This window comes from Lissotriton vulgaris, chromosome 10, assembly GCF_964263255.1.
Source record: "Lissotriton vulgaris chromosome 10, aLisVul1.2, whole genome shotgun sequence".
Taxonomy (NCBI): domain Eukaryota; kingdom Metazoa; phylum Chordata; class Amphibia; order Caudata; family Salamandridae; genus Lissotriton; species Lissotriton vulgaris.
The window spans coordinates 198,764,613-198,782,982 of record NC_141698.1 but is presented as its reverse complement, the minus strand read 5'-3'; the positions used below and the strand labels follow the sequence as shown (position 1 = coordinate 198,782,982).

At 43.0% G+C, this 18,370-nt stretch overlaps 1 protein-coding gene across 1 annotated transcript in view; it reads left to right on the top strand.

Annotated features, from left to right (window-relative positions):
- OXSR1 (oxidative stress responsive kinase 1) overlaps positions 1-18,370 on the top strand; it is a 783,663-nt gene that overhangs the window by 489,019 nt on the left and 276,274 nt on the right. Inside the window, exons 8-9 of the mRNA XM_086940877.1 lie at positions 6,142-6,275; positions 7,300-7,348. Coding sequence (XP_086797003.1) covers positions 6,142-6,275; positions 7,300-7,348 — 183 coding nt within the window. The remainder of the gene's footprint in view (positions 1-6,141; positions 6,276-7,299; positions 7,349-18,370) is intronic.

The following is an 18,370-nucleotide window of genomic DNA, read 5'->3' as shown; positions in this document are numbered from 1 at the left end:
ACCAAAAAGTGAAAGGCCTTTTTCATATGAATGAAAACAATCCAATTCAAAATACTTAGTGTGCAGTAGAAAAGTGTGCTAACCTCCCTATGGTTCAGCCCCGTCAGCGAATACGACTTCTATCTCCTTATGTTCAAATGTAAATAAGTCGTCTGCTGCTCTTCTTTAAATAAGTTTAACTGTTATGCGGATGGGAAAGAACAATATTGAGCTTGCCTATTTCGAAAGTGTGAAACACTTTAATTGTTTTTTTTTTCATCATTGTAAGTGGCTCTTTAATGTAAAAATGATTGCCATGGGGTGGTCCTTGCTGGTTGATGATGTGGCTCTTTTCCATATTCTCCAGTGTTTGATCTTTCATATTACCTACTGGCGGTCGCCAGTAGATAGTTATAGTTAGGACCTAGTTACCATAGGAAAATCGCAACATTCTATTCCCAATAACTTTGGTGCCGATTGATGAATCTTTGCGAAATGTTCAAACCTTATGGCCCGCTCCGGTCCGCTCCTATCCGCGGCTGCAGCCCGAACCTCTGAACGGAATTACACCAAATTTGGCAAAAAGGTAGCCCATGGTTCAGAAAGAACTTTTTGTTAAATGGTGTAAATCCGTTCAGTAGTTGCTGAGAATCTAAATTAAAACAATATCGATATTTAGAGGCACTCTGGATTCTCGCACCCTCCCGATCAAGAGCTTCATGCGAATTGGCTGTCAACACTCCAAACCAGGAAGTGTTGGCAGCCATCTTGTTCCCTCGGTAGAGCTGAGGCACAAGAAATCAGTAAAATAAATGTGAAAAAAGGGGACAGGGTAGAAACACCCTGACCCCCTAGGCCTGCTTAGAGGGTCCCCCAAAAAGATTTTTTTTGTAAAAATCGCAGGATGTGCGGAGGATCCGCGGATCCGGCTGTGAAAAAGAAAAAAATGAAGCGCGGGCTCCCGCTCTTAGTTCTTAATTTGCCCCCGGGTGGGCCAAGTCCCGGGGGCAATGTTTATATTATAATGGGGGACCGCCAACCCCCGGGGCTTTTCAAAAGTATTTGCATGGGACTCACGCCCCCCCCTCACGGCTCCGGGGACCGCCATTCCTCGAGGCCTGTATAATAAATGAGTGGAGGGGCTTAAAAGCCCTGGGGACCGCCACCCCCGGGGCTTTTAAAAAATAAAAAATATTGGCGGGGGCTCGTGCCCTCCCCCCCCCCCACCCCTCGGCTTGTTTAAAAAAAAAATTAACTACCTTTGTGGGGGAGGGGGGGGGCTCGAAACCCCCACACGCCCCGGGGACCGCCACCTCCACGGGACTTTAATTATTTAAATTTGGGGCTGCGTGACTCACTGTGATGGATCCCACAAGCCCCGGGGACCACCACCCCCCGGGCCTTTGCAAATGTTGGGCGGGGGCAGCGCGGACCCACTCCTGGAACCCTCGATGGCCCTGGGGAGTGCCACCCCCCAGGGCCGGCTCCTGCAGTGTCCCGGGGTGCCCACCCCCGGGACACTGCTGTTTGCTATGGCAGGGCGGGAGCCTTGCGGCTCCCGCCCTGCCATAGCAAACTCTGGTTTGGTTTTTGGAAGAGAGGGCAGGAAACCTGCTCTCTCTTCCAAAAACAAAGCCCGATTGCTTTTCCACACATTGAGCTGTATCTTAGCAGCGCCCCATGTGGAAAAGCAATGCCGGCTCACGGAGGAGGCGGGGAGCTGGCGGGACCGTGGGGGGATTGGGGACCCCTCCACGGTCACCAATGGAGAAGGCCAGCCCCGGGGGATGGGATCCCTGAGGCTAGAAGTGGCCCAGGAGGGGAGCATCGTGGCCCCCCTCCTAAAAAACAAAACAAAAAAAATAAAAGGCCGGCCACAGGGGAAGCAGCCCCCTTCAAATAAATAATAAAAAAAATGGCATGCCCCGGGGGATGAGGTCCCGATTATGGCCCCGGGAGGGGGGCTACGCAGCCCCTTTCCAATTAAAATTAAAATAAAATAGGAGTTCCGCCCTGGGGGATGGGGTCCCCAGGGCCAATAAAATAGGAAAAGGAGGGGCCACACAGCCCCCCCTTCTTAAAATTTTTATTTTTTTAAAAAGTCCGGCATCGCACCGGAGGCCCCCCCTGCAGCACTCCGCAAACGCGGCCCCTGGCGCGCTTAAAGATGGGGAACTAATTCCTCTTGAATACTGGGGGTCCCTGGGGGCCAACTAGCCCACCAGGAACCTCCAGTATGCGCCAGGGAGCTGCGTTACAGAGAGGTGTTCAGAGGCCACACCCCTTTACACCTCTGCAAGGCAGCTCTCTGGCGCTTAATGGAGGTACCTGGTGGGCTAGTTGCACCCCAGGGACTCTCAGGATTCAAGGGGAGTTAATCCCCCAATTTAAAATGTGCCACGGGGCCCGTTTGCACAGTGGTGAAGGGAGGGGGCGGGGCCTGAGGTGACATGTGCAAACACGCTCTGTGGCTTGTTTTAAGTTGGGGAAATAATTTCCCTTCAATCCTGAGGGCCCTGGGGGCTAACTAGCCCACTAGGTGCTTCAAGTAATCGCCACTGCACTGCGTTGCAGAGAGGTTGTCCAGGCTGTGTCCCTTTATACAGCTCTCTGCAACGCAGCTCTGTAGCGCTTACTGGAGATACCTGGTGGCCTAGATGGACCCAAGGGACACTCAGGAATCAAGGGGACTGTATCCCCCCAAATTAAAACGTCCGCAGGGTGTGCTTGCACACGTCACCTCAGGCACCCCCCTCCTTGCACCAGTGTGCAAACACGCCCTGTGGCGCGTTTTAAGAGGTCGTTTTAATCCTCCTGCCCTAATATGTACTAGGGTCTTGCAAAGGAGGTCATGGTAATCACAGGGGTATCCACAATGCATAGTGTTCTCTAATATTTGTAGGGGTTTTCACTGTATTCTAATTGTCTTTTAGCTTAGTAATGGCTCTAGGCCTGGTTAGTCAGATTCAGTTACCATCATTACCCGTCAGAAAAAGTTGTGGTTACAGGAGGACTTTCTGCTCCTCTGTTGGTAATTTCTGTACATCTTATTCTTCCTGCACTTTTCTTCGTGTTTGTGGACTTTTGTTGCTTCTTTCTGCATTTTTTTTTCTGTGCGTTTTTTCTTCTTTCTTCACCTGTCCTACCTCTGTAGGCATAGTTGGAACCTAGCATTTAAAAAACCTTTCAAATTCACAGAAAAAACAATAGGTTTCAGGCACGTTACAGTTAGAAATTAGCATTTAAAAAACCATAGGTTTCAGGGGCGTTATAGTTAGTTGGACATTTCACTCGTACAAAACCATTGAAATCCCCCCGGTATAGTTAGTTCAACTAACTAAACTCGCGCGCCCGCAATACACTGCTGATGACGTCACATATTACATCAGTCATGACCTGGTCTGTTACATCACTCATGACATCACTAATGGCATCACTGATGACATCATCCTTGTGATAGTGGCAGACCTCCTCTCACCCAAAATAATCTTTGATACACACACTCAAAAATAGAAACTAACCTTTTAAAAACAATGGACATACCAATACTGCTTACAACACACCTATTCAGTAATTCCAAGATCTACACATACATCCCCTCATTCACCCACAGTCCTATACAGTCATTCATACATGTACTCACTCATATGTACTCATACACCTATACAACCTGTTAAACACCGACACACATCCATAGTTATTCACACACAGTCACGCATGCAAAGTATCAAACATCCATTTACTTGCATATACAGTTATACACACACCACCACACTTACTTCTACAGAAACTTACGCATACTTACTCTCTTAAGCAAACACTTATAGAAACACATACTTATTTATACAGGAACTCCTCCAATCTCTCACGCGCACATATACTCCCCTATATACACCAATACTCACAAATACTAGTTTAAAACTTATGTAGTTACTCATAAAGACACTATTGAGATAGTTTATTCACTCTTAACACACCTATACACACACTCATCCACCCATACAGTCCTACACAGATGCTGTCTTCAACATATACAAACAGTGAGTCACTCATTCATGCATCTATGCACTACGTTATACCACCCACCGAACCATTCAGACACTCATACTCCAAAAACCAACTAATAACCTATAAAGACACTCGTGTAGCTACTCACCAACCCATGCAGCCACTTATACACAAAGTGAGAGATACAGATGTTTACATATTTAAAGATTACTCACTAACCCATGTAACTCAGGCAGTTATACAGTACATTTTACCAAAAACAAAATTATCCATTTAGACACTTATATACCCATTTATTCTTCCATCAACCTTGAGATATACAATATAAAACATATTTAATTAAAAAAAAACACACATTCACTGGATGTCATGAAGGATGTCATGAGGGATGTCATGAGGGATGTCAGCAGTGCATTGCGAGCGAGCAAGTTATAGTTAGCTGAACTAACTATAACGGGGTAATTTTAATGGTTTTGTACGAGTGAAATGTCCAACTAACTAAAACGCCCCTGAATCCTATAGTTTTTACAGTAAATTTCTAAGGTTTTTTAATTGCTAATTTCTAACTATAACGTGCCTGAAACCTATGTTTTTTTTCCGTGAATTTATTATTTATGCTTGAATCATTCCTGTCATTAGGTTGAGTCCCCTTGAACTTTGAATAGCAGTAAGCGATCTTTACATGGCCATAGACCTCAACCACAGTGTATGTTTACTAATGTATCCACCTAAATTGAAACAACTTGAACTGAAGCCAATGAGGTGGAAGCGCTGGGCTCTCTACTCCCTCTTAAGTCCACTGTAGTTGAGATTTCTGAAAGACTCAAAGATTGGCTCCAGCAATCCTCTAACCTCATTAATCTCAGTTTGCACAGGTGTTTACACAGAATATTATTTTTACCAACAAAGAAGAGTTGATTCTGTCGTGGTATTATGATTTACTGCTGCAAACTATGAACACATCTAAAATGATATGTAGTTTGAGAGGCTGTATTAGCAATAATGACTGTCCCTGGCCAATCAAGAGTTTTGTTACATTCTTGCTTTAGAGCATAAAGAGTTTATGTATAAAAAAAAAGCTCAACACAAAAAGAGAAAAAGGGTTAAAATGTTTAATATTTTAAAAGGCCATGGCATGGCTTTGTTATGGCGTTTGTTGACGGACTGCATGTCTCCAATAAGCAATTTAAACCCAGGGACGAGATTTGCGTATGTAGCTAGGAATGTCACTTTGGCACTGTTTACAATAGTTAGTTGTGTTTTAAACCTCAGATTGTAAAGGATTGAGGCAAGTCGTGTGACTTCAATACAAAATCTTTTAGGAACGTTGAAGAGTATTATGCCTTTGAAGTCAATTGAGGAGAGCGGTAGAATGGTTTAAAATTGATTTCCAACATTTTCCAGAATGATGGAAATTAATTGTGTATGTAGCTTTCTACGGAATCTGATACACACGTCATGTATTGCAAGCCTGGTTTGGCTCAGTATTGGATTCGATTATAAAAATTAAGATGGAATCCCCCTGCTGTACTACTGTTGATTCACCATGTTGAACCTATCCAGTAATAAAGACCAGGCTTATATCCGTCACCAACTTTCTGTACTTGCGCAATTAATTTGCCATATGCGCGCTACCACACTTTGCTGCCAAACTTTGGTTGCAGAGATAAGTTATTTAGATATCTAGCTATTGGTATCAAAATTAACTGACAGTTGTAGTCTATCTCAAGACTGCTGTTAGTGCAGCCATGTTTGAGACGTGTTGGTGGAAAAAAGACTAATTTATTCTGTGTTAACCAAACCACTAACCTACTTGAAATGAAGAAAAGTTACCTGAATTTCCTGCCGCCATCCCCATCTCTCTTCACCCTTAACACCTTCTCCTCCTCACCACTCTCATAGTCTTCCTTGCCTTCACCTTCCAACTTACCCTCACCCCCTTTTTAGGTAATAGATTTTTTTGGGGCATATTTTTTAAAGTTAAGAATTATTTATTAAATTGAAATGATATTTGACAGACTAATGTATCATTAAGCAAAAGATAGCTCAATGGCATTTCATGTTCTGTTTCACAGTTGGCACACCATAACATATTGGCTGTCATAGTCTAAATTGTATTAAAGATTTCAAACTGATTTTTTACTTTTTTTTAAGGTTTTAATGTTAACGCTACAAAACGATCCTCCGTCACTGGATACTGGTGTGCAAGATAAGGAAATGTTAAAAAAGTATGGAAAATCGATTCGAAAGATGATTTCTTCATGCCTTCAAAAAGACCCAGAGAAAAGGTAAGGACGGTTTGCAAAAGATAGCTAAATGATTAAAGATCCACCACTTGGGAATGATGTCCTTAATTTATATTTCGATGTAATTTGCTGCTAAGCGAAGTGCTAACTGCTATTCTCACGTAACTGTTACATTTGTCCGGTACCCTGTTACCTACTTACATAAACACTGTAAAAACGATTCTCAGTCATTTCATGCTGCCATTTTTAAATGTTGCCTCCTAAGATGATGTTGGGATAAAAGTCCTTCTGCTGGGTTCTTCGAATCACTAAAATTGCATTGTTAGCAGGTGTGACCTCATGCAATCACTGCCCCCCTAATGACATCACTGTACTTCTCCCTTGTTCTACCCTGAGCTCCTCAATAGTTCAGAATCACTTCTACGGGTCTAGGGAATAGGGCTAATAATGTAAACTTTAGAAAGTAAACAGTGTTCTCAGATTTGGCTGCTTCTTGCCTCCACCTTCATTACTGAGGGCCAGGAGTAGCAATAGGAGTGACAAGGGTACCAAAGAACAAGCCACAGGAAGCAACTTCTCACCCCTGTGCTATATGCTGATGAAGACCACGTCTTCCTTTTAAAAACATCCACATTGACAACGCCAAAAGTTCGGAACTTGGCCATTGCTGAGACCTTTTGGCTTTGCCAATGCTTGTTCCGTTTTTCTCCATTATCTAGCTTAATTGTGCTATTTGTATCTACAACCACTTACTGAGCTACATTCTTGTTAAACGCTACATTCTTGTTAAATAAAACTTTATTTGGCTGACTGCTCTATCAAGGTTTACATTTACCGGCCAGGGACGTTAATTGTATGTTCATTGGTTGTCTCCTAATGTTTGATGGGTGTTAGACATTGAGCTTTTTGTTCGACTCCATTATTTGTGCTTTTGTCGTGATACGAATAGATCTGTTGAAGTGGTAATCTTGGAGCACCCCCGATTGTCATTTCGTAATCCAGAGTGATATGCTAGACTAGATTGTTTGCTTATTATAGCCAGTAACAAACATTTCTCCCTCTTCAGGCCAACCGCAGCAGAACTTTTGAAACACAAATTCTTCCAAAAAGCAAAGGTAAGACTGTGATAGAGTTTTTTGAGAAAATACTGCTCAGTTAATGGCTGTTATTTATTATCTGGTTGCGATAATGTATTGTTTGCTTGACGCAATCTTTTTGCAGTTGAACGTTTGTGGCTGCGGGTGGAGATTGTCTGGCACATGATGTTTTTAATTAAGGTACACTAATTAAATCGATGCTCTCTCAGGCACCATATTTGGTGCTCACTACTGCGCTGGATATGAATGTGGTAAGTTCCCCAAGTATATAAATAGTTATCACATTCTCCGTCCTCCTTACCGGTCTGATTAGAGGTTACGCAGTCTTTCTCTGTCCCAATGAACGAGGCCAATGCTGTTTCTGTGGAAATCAGCGGATGCAAAAGTTGAGAATGTTCAGTGACTAAAAAACGACGCGTAGCATTATGCTGCAGCCCCATGCTAGTTCGGAACTGCAGTTTTTTGTGATAATAACGTTCATTTTTTATTAATTTTAGTACTGAAAGTTCCACAATGTTAAAGGGAACGTGTACAAGCAGGTTTCAACAATGTAGCAATGTCGCAGTTTCCCCCCCTTTATTAATATATACATAGAGCAGCTAAGGGATCTAAATACTAAGTGCCCCGGGTTCTTCATAATGCAAGTGAGGCCCAGCTTTACCCCTGGGTGTCATTCCTGCTACTTCCTTCCTTTTAAGTATAGCCCCATTGTTGCCCTGACTTCCTCTCTGACAGTTCTCCTAGTGTACACAAGGAGTCGCCTGATTGGCAATATCCAGGAAAGTCAGTCCTCTTTTTACCAGGGCGAGTCAGCGGTAGGGGTGTGCAGAATTTGCGTAATCGTGTTACGCAAATTTCTCTTCCAGGGGATCCTCATCAATAGTCATAAGCATTAGAATATTCCCGCCCATGCGCGGGACTCCGGAAACACTATATTATATGTGTCCCACATATATATATATATATATATATATATATATACATATATATATATATATAAATAATATATATATAAAAACAAGCAATAGCAGCCAAATCACATTAGAGCTGAAATATGCTGTGAAGAATTGCCACCATACATGTATAATAAGCAGTAGAAACATGAGAAACAACACCAAAGATTGTTTAGAAATTGTTTTAATGCTCAGAAAGCAGTAGAAATTCTCATAACTCACTGGAAGCATAGGAAGCTCCCAGGCTGCATTGCAAACACAGTCTAAAAAGACTGAAAAGCTAACCTGTAGCTGAATAGCAATAAACTGACACCGTGCCTTTAAGGCACTCATGACCCCCTGTATCCCATCATGCCCCAGGGGTGACAGTTAGGTCAGTTCTTTTCGGAGACTGAAAAACAAACCCAATAACAAATAGGTTAACAATATCTCCTTATTAAAGAGTATCCTTTGCCCGGGGAGGTGGGAGGGTTGCTTATGACTTTGATGAGGATACCCCTGGAAGAGAACTAGGATTACAGGTAAGTAACTAATCCTTCTCTTCCAGGGGATCCTCATCAATAGTCATAAGCATTAGAATAGAGTAGCGAGCCTCTCCTCATCCCTGCGGGCAAAGGAATGATAAGACAGTAATCTCATCAATAAGTCTGAGTAGACTAAAGACTACTCAAATAGATTCCTCAAGGAGGCTTGCCCTACTTGAGTATCGGGCCTGGAATCAGATTCGAGGCAGTAATGCTTTGTAAAGGTATGCACTGATTTCTAGGTTGCAGCCTTGCATATTTCCGACATTGGAATGTCATGCAAGAAAGCCACTGTAGCGGCCTTCCCTCTAGTGGAATGCGCTTTTGGAGACATCAACAAAGGTTTGCCTGCTAGTTGATAGGCCAACTTAATGCAAGAGACAATCCATCTGGAAATGGACCTCCTGGCCGCTGGAAAACCTGTTCTCATTGAGCCATAGTTCACAAACAGCTGGTCTGTTTTCCTAATCCCTTTAGTCTTTTCCAAATAAAACTTAAGCACTCTCTTAAGATCTAAGGAGTGAAGTGACCGCTCGGCTGGGGTCGTAGGATTTGGGAAAAAGGAAGGGAGGGAAATAGACTGATTTATATGAAAATCAGAAATGACCTTAGGCAAGAAAGATGGGTGAGCCCTTAGGACTACTCTGTTGTGGTGGAAAAGAGTATAAGGTTCCTTCGCACAGAGCGCTTGAATCTCACTTACTCTGAGCGCAGAGGTAATCGCCACCAAAAAAGCTGCCTTCCAAGAGAGATGTTGCAAGGAAGCTTTGTGGATGGGCTCGAAAGGAGGCGACATTAACCTGGATAGAACTAGGTTTAATTCCCATGGAGGGGAAGGATTTTGCACAGGGGGATACACTTTCTTCAATCCCTGGAGGAAGTCCTTAACCACTGGAACCTGAAAGAGACATCTGATAAGGTGATTTTCGGTATGCTACAATAGCTGACAAATGCACTCTAATTGAAGTGTACTTTAAACCAGCAGTTGCGAGGGAAAGGAGGTATGGTAAGATGACGTCCTCCTGTCCCTTAGTCGGATCCAAGTGATGATCTCTACACCACAAGTAAAATCTTTTCCACTTGAATGCATAGGACGCTCTTGAGGAAGGTCTCTTAGCCTCCTTTAAAATGTTCATGCATTCGGGAGGCAAGTTCAATTGTCCATATTGCAGGACCTCAGGAGCCATGCTGTTAGGTTCAATGATGGGAGGTTGGGATGCATTATCCTCCCGTTCATCTTGCTCAACAGGTCCGGCCTGCAAGGGAGCCGTTTGTGTGGACACACAGACAGATGTAGAAGGTCCGGATACCACCACTGCCGAGGCCAATCCGGAGCAATCAGGATCATTTCCATGTTCGATCTGAGGAGCTTGGACACTACTCTCGGGATCAGCGCTAGGGGAGGAAACGCGTATGCGAACATCCCTGCCCAATCCAACAGTAGTGCCTTCCCCTGCGTTCCTGGCCGGTGGAACCTGGACGCGAAGGCGTGGCATTTGGTGTTTTCGTCGTCTGCAAACAAGTCTAAGGATGGACGACCCCAGCACCGAAAAAGCTCTTCTACTACTTTGTCGTTTAGCACCCAGTCTGGCTGATTTTCGAAGTGCCTGCTGAGTGCATCTGCTTTGATGTTTAACTCGCCTGGAAGGTGCACTGCCACTACTGCGAGACCTCGAGAGAGAGAAGCCAATGCCAGATTGCCTGAGCCTCTCGAGATAGTGGGCGAGATCTTGTGCCTCCTTGTTTGTTCAGATAGAACATGGTGGTCGTATTGTCCGTCTGAACTAGGACTGAGTTGGATTTGATCGCCGGTAGGAAAGCTTTGAGAGCCAGGAATACCGCTCTGAGTTCCAGCATGTTGATGTGGTATGTCTGCTCCTGCGCAGACCACTGGCCTTGAATCTTAAGCGGACCCATATGTGCTCCCCAGCCTTGCAGGGAGGCATCCGTCACTATAGACTGGGAAGGAACGGGTTGGTGAAACGGCACTCCCACCATCACATTCTTTCTCCGAGTCCACCATCTGATGGCCTCTTTCGTCGCCTGGGAAAGAGTGATTCGATCTTCCCAGCGTCCTGTCGTTTGGTCCCACTGATCCTCCAGAGCCTGTTGTAGAGGACGCATTCTCAGCCTGGCGTTTGGGATGAGAAAAATGCAGGAGGCCATGGACCCCAGTAGAGATGCTACTTGTCGGGCTGTTGGAAGCCGAGACTCTAGCAGAATCCCACATTTCTGACTCATGGAAAAAAGTCTCTCCTCCGAAGGAAACGCTTTTCCCAATCTTGTGTCCAGAACGGAGCCTAGGTAGTGGATGGACTGTGTAGGCCGCTGGACTGACTTCTCCAGGTTCACATGGAGGCCGAGTCTGTGTAGCTGGTGTAGGCACAGTTGCAGATCGCACGTTACTTGTACCGGAGATGGACCTTTTAGGAGCCAGTCGTCCAGGTATGGGTAAATGAAGAGACCATTCTTGTGAAGAAAAGCAGCCACCACTGCCATGCATTTGGTGAAGACTTGTGGTGCGGACTTGAGACCGAAGGGTAACACCTTGTACTGGTAGTGTTTGTTTCCTACAACAAACCTTAGGTAATTGCGATGTTGTTGCGCAATCAGGATGTGAAAGTACGCATCTTGCAGATCCCCCGAACACATCCAATCTCCGGCTTGAAGATGTGGACATATTTGGTGCAGCGCTAACATGCGGAACTTTTCCTTGACGATGACTTTGTTTAATAGTTGTAGGTCGAGTATTGGTCTGAACTTGTCCTCCTGATCTTTTTTGGGGACAAGGAAGTATCTGGAGTAAACTGCTTTTCCTCTTAGAGCGGGAGGAACCTCTTCTATCACTCTTTTTTGCAGCAGGATTTTCACCTCTCGTCGGAGCAAGCTTAGCTGGTGAGGGCAAGAGCTCTTTGGAGGGATGCTCTTTGGAAGAGCACGGAAACGTATCCTGTATCCATTGCGCAGTATATTCAGCACCCACTGATCTTTTGTGATGCTGACCCACTCTGCCAGGTGTTGTGAAGCACTTCCTCCCACTGGAGTGGGCAACGGCGCCAGAGGAAGCCTCTGTTCAGGCCTTTCCTCCTCTTGTGGTGTTGGAGGACTGTTGGTGACCTCCTCTACCTCTGCTGGGCTTGCCTCGAAACTGAGGTTTCCCTTGAGTTATGTTTTGGGACCACTGAGGGGTTTGAACCCTCTGTTGAGCCCCTCTCCCCCTGTTGGTCTTGAAGCGGCGCTTGAATTCTTTTTTCTTCTCCAAGCCCACCGCCTTCACCGTGCCCAGCTCAGTCTTCATTCGGGTCATCTCTTCGTCCGCATGTTCTCCGAAGAGAGCGGAACCCGAAAAGGGAAGATTTAGAATCCTATGCTGAGCATCCGGTTTCAGGCCTGTGAGGCGCAACCAGGCCGATCTTCTGGCACAAACTCCATGGGAATAGGAATGAGCCGAAAGCACCGCCCCATCCGCAACCATGCTTACCATCCGATTCGCCTATATATAGATATATAGATATATAGATATATAGATATATATATATATATATATATATATATATATATAGATATATAGATATATATATATAGATATAGATATATAGATATAGATATATATAGATATAGATATATATAGATATAGATATATAGATATATATATAGATATAGATATATATAGATATAGATATATAGATATATAGATAGATATAGATATATATAGATATAGATATAGATATATATAGATATATATATATATATATATAGATATATAGATGTCTATCTATATAGATGTCTATCTATATAGATGTCTATCTATATATATATATCACATATAATATAGTGTTTCCGGGGTCCCGCGCATGGGCGGGAATATTCTAATGCTTATGACTTTAATGAGGATACCCCTGGAAGAGAACTAGGATTACAGGTAAGTAACTAATCCCTCTGCGAACCGGTAAAAAATCTTCTCGGATACGAGAAGTTCCGCGAACACACGGAATTGCTTGTTCGCGATGCTTTTTTACTGTTTGCAATCGCTGTTTGCGTGCTCGGGGGGTAATATATCTCGAACACTTATTTGAGAACGCGAACAAGCAAAAAAATTCGCAAAGTCGCAGAACGCAGAATTTTGGCCAATTTCGTGATCTCCGCGGATCGCGAAATTACCTAAATTCCGCAAACGGAACGAAATTTAATGCCCAGGCCTAGTCAGCGGGCTATGACCTCAGCACAGCGGTAGAGTCTAAACGGTTTCTCCCCAGCTCTAACTCTCCCCTACTCGTTGATGGTGGATTGTTGTAGGAGGGTGCCTGCTTCCATGGGTCATCCAGTTGTCTTAAAACAGTATTAAAACTAAATAATGTAAGGACACGACAGTCTACACTGTTCTTTTCTCTGTAAAAATAATGGGAACTATATAGCTCCATGGGCCAATAGTGTAGTTGCTCCATCATATTGATGTAAAAACATAGAAAACCTAGTATGTGTATCGTGCCTTGAAGCAAAATGAAAATGAACGGTCTAACGAATGTAGGGATTTTAAACCAAGAAAATGTTACTCTATACTTGCATCATGTAAAAAATAAATTGCAGCTTTAGTGGTCAAATTACATGAGTTGCTTTTCAGGCTGACTGCTTTCAATTACATGCTGAATGTGGTAAGTGAACATTGCACTGTATAGAATCTCATCTAAATGAGTGACTTGTCTGTCATTCATTACCTATGTAAGTGAAGAAAACAGGATACAGGTTTATCAGTTATCTAGTTAAAAGAAAATAGCTGCAAGTTAGGAGAGGCAGAGCGGAGGAGTTTTGTGTAATATCCTTGCATGTTGCTACGGATTGCCTCTGACCCACTCAGGCTGCCTCTGGTTCTCCTACAGACTTTCGTCGGAGTCTCAGTGCTCCTGAGGAACAGACGGTCTCACTGGCATGGCTTTGGTGCACGTTTATCAATGGTTTGAGAGAAAGCTCACACAAGCCTTTAGCCTGCTTTAATTGTGTTGGAGAGACCCAGTTACTAATCAACAGCTTGGACATACAGCTCAGGGTCTCCGGCAGTGGTCCCTTAAGCAATCACACCTACTTTAAAGTTATTTGCGTTGATAAGCAGTGCTAGGGTAATGACCTCAAACGTCCAGATAAATAGCTGCACCCCACCAAGATCTGAGAAGGATTGGACATGATATTGCCTTTTCAGTGCAACTTTCAGGTGTACTAGTTATAGACCCTGCACCCGATCCCGAATGTTAAAAACACCCTTGATCCAATGATAATCAATTTTTCTATTTATATTCGGCGTTTCTCTTTCCCTAAGTTATCCCTTTTATTTTATATTTATTTATCTCGAATTTGATGTGTGTGTAATAGCTGCGTAGCCATACAGCTTTGTCGTCAAGTGTAAGAAAGGATAGTGTAGAAAAATATTGTAGCTGAGCTCTGTAACACTATTAAATGATTTCTTAACTTTTTAAACCAATTGGTGAACATATTGCCCTATAAACCTACATTTGCTGTGTATTAATTGATGGTGAATGTCAGCCAGCTGTAGCACGTAATACCATGCAGACAAAAATACACAAATACTGAAGGGAAATAGGATTATGATCAATATATTAGGGAAAGGTGGGGGTGCGTGGGGAAAAATAGCCTCTGGATTTCTTTAGATGTTAACCATTCTTAGCCACATGGCTCTGTACAACTCCAGCCATTCGCTGTCATTGCCTCTGACCCTATACATTACTCCGCTGCCTTTGGCTAGGTCTGTGCTATTCAAATGCCACATTCATGCATACATATATTTTTTAAGTTGACACAAATATAGACCATAACACCACCACTGGGTCTGGGCTCCCAACAGCACAGCTTGCCACAAGCTTGTAATAAACAGAAGAAGATGCACGTGCTGCTACCTAATTACTTGCCCTACTTTTGGCAAAACATATGAAGTGAAACAAATGTTTTGTGATCAAAATGTATCGTTTTTTAAATTATTTTTAACTTAAGTCAATTATTCACTTTTGACCTTTTTGAAAAATTAATTTTAGTCAAGTTCACATTTTAAGACCTTATGTACAACAAAAAACAAAATGACATGTACTCAAATTCCTATCTACAACTAACATTCTAAATACATTTCGAAATTATCTCCTTCAGGCAGTCAGTCATACCACTTCCACACAACAATATATATATATACAACAGACAGTGAGAAAAATATATAAATTATTTTCCAGTTGTAATACAAATATTCACAACAAAGCCATGAACATTTCTTGTACTTTACAGAAACCTATCTCTTTTTTTATATAACTTTTGGTTATTTCAGGCTTTTATAGTCTACGCGTTTAGAACTCATATCAATGTTGAGTTCTCATCAGGACCATAGTCTGTAAAAGAGAAGAAAAAAGATTTCATGGTTTTAGCTACCTTTCTCAATACTGCACTTGCCCTTTCCCTACTGCGAGCTCCCTCATCCTACCTCTCGATCAATAGAAACCAGAGGAAGTAGAGTTATCTCCGTCGACAGTAAACATCTAATGTAAGAACATATACGACACTTGATCAACAACCATTTCATGGTTGACGTTCTACATATTAGTATCCAAATAATTGCACAAAGTTCCCCTGGAGGTGATACCTATGTAGCGAAGAGTGGAAGAGTTCCCTCTCTCTGAAAGTGAGGTTGTATCTGGAAGTCAGGGGCGATCGTCCCTTTTCGGAATTAGGGAAACCTCACACAACAGGTTGGTTCTATGACTGCTGTCCCATTCCCAACCAGTCGCTTCGTGTCATCATCGGCTTCCTGCTCCTGCGTCAAGCCGGCACTGCAATGCCTGACGGGCAGCACTTAGTGCTGCACTTTAACGGAGATCTTTTATTCCAAAGCCGATGTTTGAGTGGGTGTGAGGGGCCCTAGTGGTGAAGTAGTGAGCGTGAAAAAAATTGTGATTCTAAAAAAAGTTAGTGCAGTCTACTCTGGGTACTTTATTCCTGTAGCTGCCTACTTTAATAAAACTAAGAGGGGTATGGGATTGCGACCAAACTATGTGTGGGAAGCCCGTTTCAACCCTCAAAAAGTGATCTGGTCGACCTGTTTCGTGCCATTAAGGCAATTCATCAGGACCAAAGGAAGTGCTCATAAACTTAGACCGGAGCCCATAACGGGCTGCGGGGTTACATAGATACAACCTGTGGGGTCGGGATCTGGAGCAGGAAGAGTTCCTGTATTGCTCTCCGCCCTTCAATATGAAACGAAGGGGCCATTCAACCTACGTCCGTCCGACCGGCGAGTCTCGGTCGAGGAGGCAGACTGATGAATTGCCTTGATGGCACGAAACATGTCGACCAGATCACTTTTTGAGGGTTGAAACGGGCTTCCCACACATAGGTTGGTCGCAATCCCATACCCCTCTTAGTTTTAATAAAGTAGGCAGCTACAGAAATAAAGTACCCAGAGTAGACTGCACTAACTTTTTTTAGAATCACAATTTTATTCACGCTCACTACTTCACCACTAGGGCCCCTCACACCCACTCAAACATCGGCTTTGGAATAAAAGATCTCCGTTAAAGTGCAGCACTAAGTGCTGCCCGTCAGGCATTGCAGTGCCGGCTTGACGCAGGAGCAGGAAGCCGATGATGACACGAAGCGACTGGTTGGGAATGTGACAGCAGTCATAGAACCAACCTGTTGTGTGAGGTTTCCCTAATTCCGAAAAGGGACGATCGCCCCTGACTTCCAGATACAACCTCACTTTCAGAGAGAGGGAACTCTTCCACTATTCGCTACATAGGTATCACCTCCAGGGGAACTTTGTGCAATTATTTGGATACTAGTTCGTTGGGACATGCACACTGGACCCCTATAAATATTGTTCCCCCCCCCTTTTGTCCCCCTTTGTTGTTAATGACGTTCTACATATACCACTCGATCACAACCTCCATTTCTACTTACTTCTTTAATGAAAAAACATTCCCAATATGTTTCTGAAATGGGCCGATTTATTGTTTTCTGCAGAGGAAGGGGGGGAAAGAAAACTGATCAGTGATCCTATGTGGGGAGAGTCCAGGTTGAGCATTTGTTGGTTTGGCAAAGGCGCTTACCTCAATTGAGGAATCGAACTTCTTTGAATGTGGGTTCTGGGCCTACGCCCGGGAGTCTAGAAAATAATTTGGCGGTTCCGTTAGTTACTGCAAATGATTCAAAGGCTAGCGCACTACTACGTTAACTGCTTGTTTGTGGCAGGCATTTATTCTTACCTAAGTCCAGCGTGGCAGTGTCCAACGATCTTCTCCGTTTGTTTTTAGTGAATCGCGTCCAAATCGCATGTGCTTCCGGGTCCGCAAAGGATCATGGGGCATGTAGTTTGGTCTACTCTTGTTCTCTATATATCGGATTTCCGCTCGGATGCAAACTGTTTTTAAACGCCAAGTTATTTTTTTACAAACCTCTCAGTTATGTTATGTTTCATATTAATTTATTTGCTGTAAGATACAAAAAAATCTTGTGGTTGATGTATGTTTGGTTTATTTCGGACCGGCTTCACATTTTTCGAAATCTCATGTTTTCTTGAATGCTGTCCAATGAATTGTGGTATTTGAAGTATCTACCAGAAAACATTAGACTATGTCCCCCTTTGTTCGTGATAGTAAATGTAATTTTAGCGTAAAATCGTTGAGCGGTCTAGAAAACTTTTTTGCATGCATGATTCATTAATACCTTTTAGTGGTATTTTGGTCTCCACGCCTTCGGAAAGCTCGAATTACATTATTTCTAAAGAATTATTAAGGCAGTATGGAAATTGTCATTCGGACTCCAGAATGTGTCTTAGCCTCAATCAGTTCAAGGTGTATTCTATTGAGAATTTCCTTCTTAAATTGGGTAGTCATGAGGACAGGTGTCTTTTTTGGAGGAGTGGTGGCTGTCAGACCGGTAGGATTTTTACAGGACCGTAGTTCAGAGTTTGAACATTTCTGTCATCTCGTTTAATCCTGATAGTGCCGTATTAAATTTGACAATTAGCATTGCTTCCATTTTCGTCAGTTTTGCATCAAGATCTCCACCTCTGGCATCATTTTCCACTTTTGCGATAACTGTCCAAACTATATCAGTCTCTATGTTTTTTTCTCGCCAGTGGTTCACTAGGGGTGCTGTTGCCGCATTGTTTCAGATTCTTGATTTATGTTGTATCCGAAAACTTATTTCTTGATTTGTTTTTCCGATGTACACCAAGTTACATGGACATACAATTGGAATTGTTCAAACTCTGAACTACGGTCCTGTAAAAATCCTACCGGTCTGACAGCCACCACTCCTCCAAAAAAGACACCATTTCCATAAGGTCTTAAAATGTGAACTTGGCTAAAATTAATTTTTCAAAAAGGTCAAAAGTGAATAATTGACTTAAGTTAAAAATAATTAAAAAAAACAATACATTTTGATCACAAAACATTTGTTTCACTTCATATGTTTTGCCAAAAGTAGGGCAAGTAATTGGGTAGCAGCACGTGCATCTTCTGTTTATGACATAAATATAGAAGCATATTCAAAGCGTTTGCTCTTTCTTC